The sequence below is a fragment of the Penaeus japonicus genome, unplaced genomic scaffold (assembly GCF_977035675.1).
Source record: "Penaeus japonicus unplaced genomic scaffold, GWHDUDI00000001_assembly GWHDUDI00000037, whole genome shotgun sequence".
Classification (NCBI taxonomy): domain Eukaryota; kingdom Metazoa; phylum Arthropoda; class Malacostraca; order Decapoda; family Penaeidae; genus Penaeus; species Penaeus japonicus.
In genome coordinates this window covers 10,583,835-10,591,334 of record NW_028234439.1, presented here as the reverse complement: position 1 = coordinate 10,591,334, position 7,500 = coordinate 10,583,835, and the positions used below count along the sequence as shown (strand labels likewise).

The 7,500-nt window shown below is 34.9% G+C and overlaps 1 protein-coding gene across 1 annotated transcript in view; it reads left to right on the top strand.

Moving 5' to 3' along the window:
• The first annotated feature begins 1,966 nt into the window (after positions 1-1,966).
• LOC122264491 (uncharacterized) overlaps positions 1,967-7,500 on the top strand; it is a 33,839-nt gene continuing 28,305 nt past the window's right edge. Inside the window, exons 1-2 of the mRNA XM_086532464.1 lie at positions 1,967-2,097; positions 5,577-5,813. Of these exons, the coding sequence (XP_086388590.1) occupies positions 5,592-5,813 (222 nt within the window). The 5' untranslated portion in view covers positions 1,967-2,097; positions 5,577-5,591. The remainder of the gene's footprint in view (positions 2,098-5,576; positions 5,814-7,500) is intronic.

The following is a 7,500-nucleotide window of genomic DNA, read 5'->3' as shown; positions in this document are numbered from 1 at the left end:
TGACATGCTATTAGCAATTACCTTTAATAGGCACGCATAATATCCAATGCAGTTAGTTCCTACAAATGGATTAATAGAAAAAAAGAGATAACAGGAGCTGCCGGAAGCAGCGAGATGACCGAAAGTCGCCCCATAAATCGAATATGAGGTGTAAAATCGTATAGATTTTTGAATTAATAAAAAAAATGTGAGAAAACTAGGCGTCATATCCTACCATTTAGCATTTTTTCGCAATGAATCTCTCACTCCTTACATTATTCAGGAAAGGGAAAATCCATTATCATTATTACTTTTGTTATCATTGTTGTTGTCGTTATTGCGATAATGATAATGCTCTTGATTACCATTTCGACAATGAGTTATCATTGCTGTTATTGTTATCTTGTTATTATAATCTGATTATCTGATTATTATAATCGCTTATATTTTTCATTATTAGTATTACCATTGTATTTATGACTCAGTATTATCACAATTAGTATTGCCATACTTATCCTATTTGATATTGCTATTGCTTTTATCATTTCTTTAGTATTTATAATAATACCGATAATGATAATGAGAATGATATTGATATTATAGTGATCATCATCATTATCATTATCATCATTCTCATTGATATAATTATTATCATCATTATTATCATATTTTTCATCACTATTGTCATCTTTACTTATTATCATCGTTATTATCATTATGACTAATCAATTATTTCATTATCATCATGACGATGATTATCATCATTGTTATCGTTATCATTAAAGTTATTTCATTATTATTATCATTATCAGCCTTAGTATGACTATCATTAGCATTATAATTATTATCAATATCATCATTATTATAATTATCATTGTCATTAGCATTATTACTGTTATCACTAATATCATTATCATTATTGTTATTATTATCATTTTGTATCATTATAATTATTATCATTATTGACATTATCAATAATTATCGTCATTACTATCGTTATAGTTATAATTAGTATTACTAATAATATCATTATTGTAATGATGATCATCATCATTACTATCAATATCATCAAATATAATTAAATCATCATTTTTTATTATGATCACCATTATTATTTTTATTGTCGATATTGTTGTTATTATCATTATCATTAGTATTATCATTATTACTACTGTTATTATCATTATCATGTTATTATAGTTATCATCGTATTAATATCATTATCATTAGTATTTTTCGAATTATCTTTATTATTATTAATATAAACGTTATTATTGTTATTCTTATTAGTATCATTAATATTATGATTAAATATGTATCATTGTTATTTATATATTTTTGTTAATATTATTATTATTGTTATATTATTTTTATCATTGATAATATTGTCTTTATTATAATTGTTGTTATTGTTGTCTTTACCATCTTGATTATCATAATCTCGTTATTTTATTCATTATCATCATCATCATCCTCGTCATCAATATCATCATTATCATTATCGTTATCAGTCAGAATCGTGATAATCAAACTTCCGTTATATGCATCCATTTTATGTGTACAGTAATTATTTATTATCATCGCTATACAATTTTTTTTCTGCTGGGATAGAAAATACTATCAATGTTAATTCATTTGTATTTCTATCAAACTTCATGTATTTATGATTTGTTTTCATTATATTTCATTCACCATTGTTTTTTTTTCCCAGTCAGGTGATTCTGTACCCCAGAGATAATAGTCAGGAATCGCCAATATACCACCAATAATAATAATAGATTGTGAGGACGAATAAACATTTAAGTATTTCATGGAATACTGATATAGCTATATAAGGCCAAAAGTGACAATATTAAAAAATGATAGGTAAAATCAACTTAGAAAAAAAAAAATAATGGAAAAGGAACAAGAAAATGCATCGAAATAACAACAACAAGAAAAGACCAGTTGGCCAGGAAAATTTAATAAATGAGAAATGTAGATAGAAATATAAGAGAAAAATAGAGACGAAAAGATAAATTCCCTCCTGCATTTTGTGAGGGACAACAAATCGTAGAGAGAGAGAGAGAGAGGGAGAGTGACAGGGAGAGAAAACACGAAAGAAATGCCAATAAAGAGGTAATTAACATAAGTATACGAGATTAAGATTGATATCCAAGGGTTTAGTTAAGTTAGAATGATTATAAGCTTGTTATTGTTTCGTCGCATTTCTATTTTATTTGGTTATCATCCTCTCGTCATGCAGTTTCTTTCTTGTTTTTATACTTACTCATATTTCTGTTTCTCTGCTCTATTTTACCTTACTTGAAGTTGCATGGATTTTTCTGTCATCCTATTTGTCTTTCCCTCTGAAGGCCATGGGCTTGGAAATCGCCAAGGAAAGATTTTCCGATTATGGCAGCATGATTTTCACAAACAAGGATCAAAATTCCTCTTGTGTGTTTGGATGTGCCTAAACCAAATGTTTACTCTCGCAGCAAAGCTTTAGTGTCCAAATTATTAATCCTACAATTCCTATCCAATAGGTTCTTGGGACAATTGGAAAATCCTTTTTTAATGGTGAAGGGGAATCACAAATCATATCACAAATCACAAATCACTTTTGCCCATAATTAAATTCAAATGGAAAAGATCAGGTTTCCTTTCAATTCACTCACCCGCTCAATGGGTGCACAATAATCATAGTTACTACTGTGCCTAATGGCAATACAGCTAAAGGGTCATTAAATCACTTTACATATGTTCTGGCAGGTTAGAACTTGGACTGGATTTTATTTGACAATAAATCTATTGGGTGCATTGTCATTGTATATCCAAGCACCAATACTGCAATCACACATATTTTCATAATATGACAACTGGCTCTGTATTGCTTTTATAAGTAAAACTTTGCAAAGGCCCCAATAAGAACTGTCTTTGCTCATTATTAACCTGTTGATTTAAGAGTGATTTACATTGATTATTGATTATAGATAATTTTCATGTTCAAGATATGTCTTTTTCAAATGAGTGCACATCAGGTAAAAATATTTACTTCTCACTGAAGGATCAAGATTGAAGGAGCTGCTGTGAATATTGTAATTCAGTAGTTTTTTTCTATTTTCATTTTGTCCCAGAAATATCATAAATGAAAAAGTCTCTTAGGTTATATCACATTAATAATTCCAGACACTTATGTATTAAATCCATATTGTCATTAACGAAAAATATAAAACAAAAAGAATACCTTCTACAGATTTTCCTTAATGCTACTATTATTACTGTTTATTAGGAGTATTAAACCAAACTTTATTAGATTTCTATGCTGGGATTTTTCTATAGAATGTACATTCCCAGGAAGAACTTATTATGCCTGAGTTTCCTTGCAAAATGAATGTGAAATCCTTACATGGCAAAATGGCAAATTATATTAATAATGCCAATACTCCTTCTGGTAAAAAATTCTTTGGCAAGATGTTCATATAGTCCACAGTTGGATTTAATTCTGTGTGCAGGTGTCTATACATCTTGCCTCATGGGTGTGCAAAACTGATGAAAGTCATGTCACCATCTCATAGGGAGTGATATCGACTTTGTGTAGACTCCTGCTAGAAGGATTGAATCTGATTAACCCTATGATGACGGTGTGTCACACCCATGTGAAACGACTAAATGCCTGATGACGAGGTGACACACCAGTGTGATGTTCCCGATGCAATATTGCATAGGGCCGGCATAGGGGGTTGTGGTTCTTGCCGGGCCTTTTGGGATTGGATTAAGGGCTATATGACAATTGATATACGCACATAAACATGGATATACATGTGCTGGGAGGCACCCTGCACATGTTTTTTTTATCATATTACAGTATAGCAAAACTCCCTCAGATCCAGAATGTGACTCATAAGAATATTCTGTCATAAGTGTTTTGAAATAAACACTATGAAGACTGTAGTAACAACAGGGATAATAATTCACATGAATGAGTGTGCTAATTTCAAATCATACTTTTCAGCTTTCATATTATTTTCTAATGGGAATTAGTATACCATAAAAAGTGCAACATTATATATAATAACTGCTGTAACACCTAGGGAAATAGATAGTACAAATCTACAAGACTGACAATGTGATGTCCTATGACTTACATGGGCAGAGATAGTTTATGTAGAGTCTTAGTACAGGTAAATTGTTTGCGCCAAGGCCATGTCTGGTTCTTGTACTATAGGTTAGATTATTGTCCATGATGCAATAAGGCCAAGTTGTTAAATTTTATTATTGAGAAAGCATACATATATTATAATTTCAAAAAGTCTAGAGGCATTACAAACTTTATTTTTCTTTCCTTAATGAAACCAACCACATCCCCAGATGCCAAATACCAAGGTGTTTTTACTTGCCAATTATGGTACAAAAAGATGGATAGAAGGGTATGATTTTCTTAACCCATCATAGACGGGTGTCATGACATACATGATGCAGGAGATTTTGGCCTGAGAGTGGGTGTCGTGATGTGACATGATTTTGGATCACTGTTTATTTACTGTACTATGGGTTTCACCTAACATCAAAAACCTAGATGGCACCACTTTCTCCTACCACCAGCAGGAGAGAGAACCTTGAATGGCACCCATCCATGGTTACCAAGCATTACCTTTAGAGAGCAATGGTACATAGCAAGTTGCCGTCCTCTTGCTCTAAAGTACTGGCAATGAAGGATGTGCAAGCAGAACAAGAAGAGGGAAGTGACTCAAATCATGCCCATGTCTACAATGTGCCCCTGTGCCAGTAGGGCTGCTTTGTACTATTTCACTCAGAGTCATAAGCACAGGTTTCCTTCCTCTTGCCTACCTCTTCATGTTATCTTTATTGTCATGCCTACATGAATACAAAAATAATGAAATTGCTCTTTGTCTTTCCATGAAATAACTATACTTCTATCACACTGAGTATAAAGAAAATGATAAGCAGATATGAACCCTATGCTACAATTTTAGTCAACTGAAGTCTCTTATAAAAGAGAATATAAAAAAAATAACAAATACAAAAATTTAGTTTTACAATGAGTGACTGAAAGAGAGTGGGAAAAGTCAAGATATGTTGTGTGATGCTGCTTTATTAACCCTCTCTCGACGGGTGGTACAGTACTGTACCGCGCATTCAAAAGCCCAGTGGCCGGGCGGCACAGTATTGTGCCAGCCATTTAATTGATTTAGGCCTAATAATTCGAACGCCCCGGCATTGGGACATTCAAGGCTGGAATGCCCCCGTCGTAAGTGGGTTAATAAACCCGTCCTGGAGACTGGGCAAGTAAATCTATTCCCCTCTACAATTGGTTGATATTTCGGGTCCAGGGTTCTGATTTTTTTTTTTTTTATTATTATTATTATTATTATTATTATTTTTTTTTTTACATTGAAAAATCATCATAAATAACAGATGTGCCCAGTGAATGTGCACAGTAAATTCTGCAGGAAGTGCATGACTCTGATTCTTTTGCTATATTCATCATCATTATTATAAAGTAGGAATTAGTGTTATTATTGTTTCTATATTTATTATTGTTACTATTTTATTGTTATTATGATAGTGACCTTTCATCTTTTACTTTTCCCCAGGTGCTGATCGCTATTATGCCCCACACATTCAGCTGGAGGCGGGGTATTTGGCACCCCACTCAACCCCAGAGGATGATTGTGCTGCCTGCAGAGGATGCTGTCACGGGCCTCTGTTCCTCGCACAACCTCACCCTCTTTATTACAGCTGCTGGAGAGCTCTTCCTTGGCCGCTATAAGGGGGATGATGGTGGTGACGAGGGGGAGGGGGAACGCAAGGCCAAGGGAGAGTGGAGGAAGGTAAAGGAAGAGAAAGTTTGTTAGTTTTAGCTTCCAGCTGCTTTTTCTGTTTATCTCCCTCTTCTTCTTTTTTTTTTACCTTTATTTATATTTACATGGTAGATACATACATTTAAGTATTTATACTTGCAGGCTAAATAAGTAGTAGCTAGCTGTGTTCTACCTAAAAGCCTAACCATTTTTATACATATAACATATAATCAATTAAAAATTTTAGCCTAATATTTACACTGCATTTGAATCTTTGTAGTGAGTAGATAGCTATATTTCTATTTATAGATATGAATGTGTTCCACAATTTAGAATATTTTGGAAGAAATTGTCCCTGGTAGTAAGTTGTATGACGTCATGATTCTGCTAATGCTGCTGAAACTTGTTCCACGGATCTAGTGGTTTGTTCAGGCTGCCAAAGTGGAAGTCTCAGAGGCTGAAGATTAGGCACATCCATCTATTGGATCTTAAACATTGTTAAAAGGCCTGCCACATCTTTTCGATGTTGCAGACTGTCCAGGCTTGGGTTGGTTTCTATGCCATCAAAAAGCCGCTTTGTTCTGTCCTGGACTCTATCCAGAAGGTGGAGATGGTTACTAGCAGCTCCTCCCCATGCAAGAGAGGAGTACTCAATACAAGATCTGATTTGTGCTTTTTATAATATGTTAGTTCCTTTACCATCCAATAACCAAGCAATTCTTAGTGAAGTTAATTTCCTGGATGCTCTCCTGGCTATTTCTTTAATCCATTGTGGATGGGGCGTCTAACAATCTAACTGATCGTTAGGGCGGGCGGTCTATGACACTAGTGTCACAAGCTAAGAATTAAAGGGATAGGTAAAGGGTTTTCTCCACCCTCAGGGTAGCGCAGACTAGCCCAAACAATATTTTTCCTAAATCCATCCTAAAATGTGGGTTTAGGCTGACTTTGGAATCCTGTAGCTCTGGAACTAGCACTGTTACAGCCATAATACTCAATGACTGCGTGCGCGCTTCAACTGTGAGCAGATCCCAATGACGCGTCATGTACTCATTGGCTACTGTCTTTTATGCCTAATCAGTGCCGACAATGATGTCATGACACCTGTATGCAATGGGTTAACCCTCTCTGGATGGGTGGTACACTACGGTACCGCGCATTCAAGGCCCGTTTGCTGGGTGAAGCCATACAGAGTCGTTTATTTAACTGATTTAGGCCTATGCGTTTGAGAGCCCCGGCATTGTAACATGCAAGGCTGGAATGCCCTCTTTCTCTCTCTCTCTCTCTCTCTCTCTCTCTCTCTCTCTCTCTCTCTCTCTCTCTCTCTCTCTCTCTCTCTCTCTCTCTCTCTCTCTCTCTCTCTCTCTCTCTCTCTCTCTCTCATTCTCTCTCTCTCATTCTCTCTCTCTCATTCTCTCTCTCTCATTCTCTCTCTCTCTCTCTCTCTCTCTCCCTCTCCCTCTCCCTCTCCCTCTCCCTCTCCCTCTCCCTCTCTCTCTCTCTCTCTCTCTCTCTCTCTCTCTCTCTCTCTCTCTCTCTCTCTCTCTCTTTCTCTCTCTCTTTCCCTCTCTCTCATTCTCTTTTTTTGCTTTTTCTTGTATTTTTACTAGGACATTAAGGCTATTGAGGCATGAGTACTCTAGGGTCAATCAAATTTATGCCTTGTATTTATTTGAAGCCCTCCTCACAAGGTTTTCGATGTGATGTGAAGGTCAGC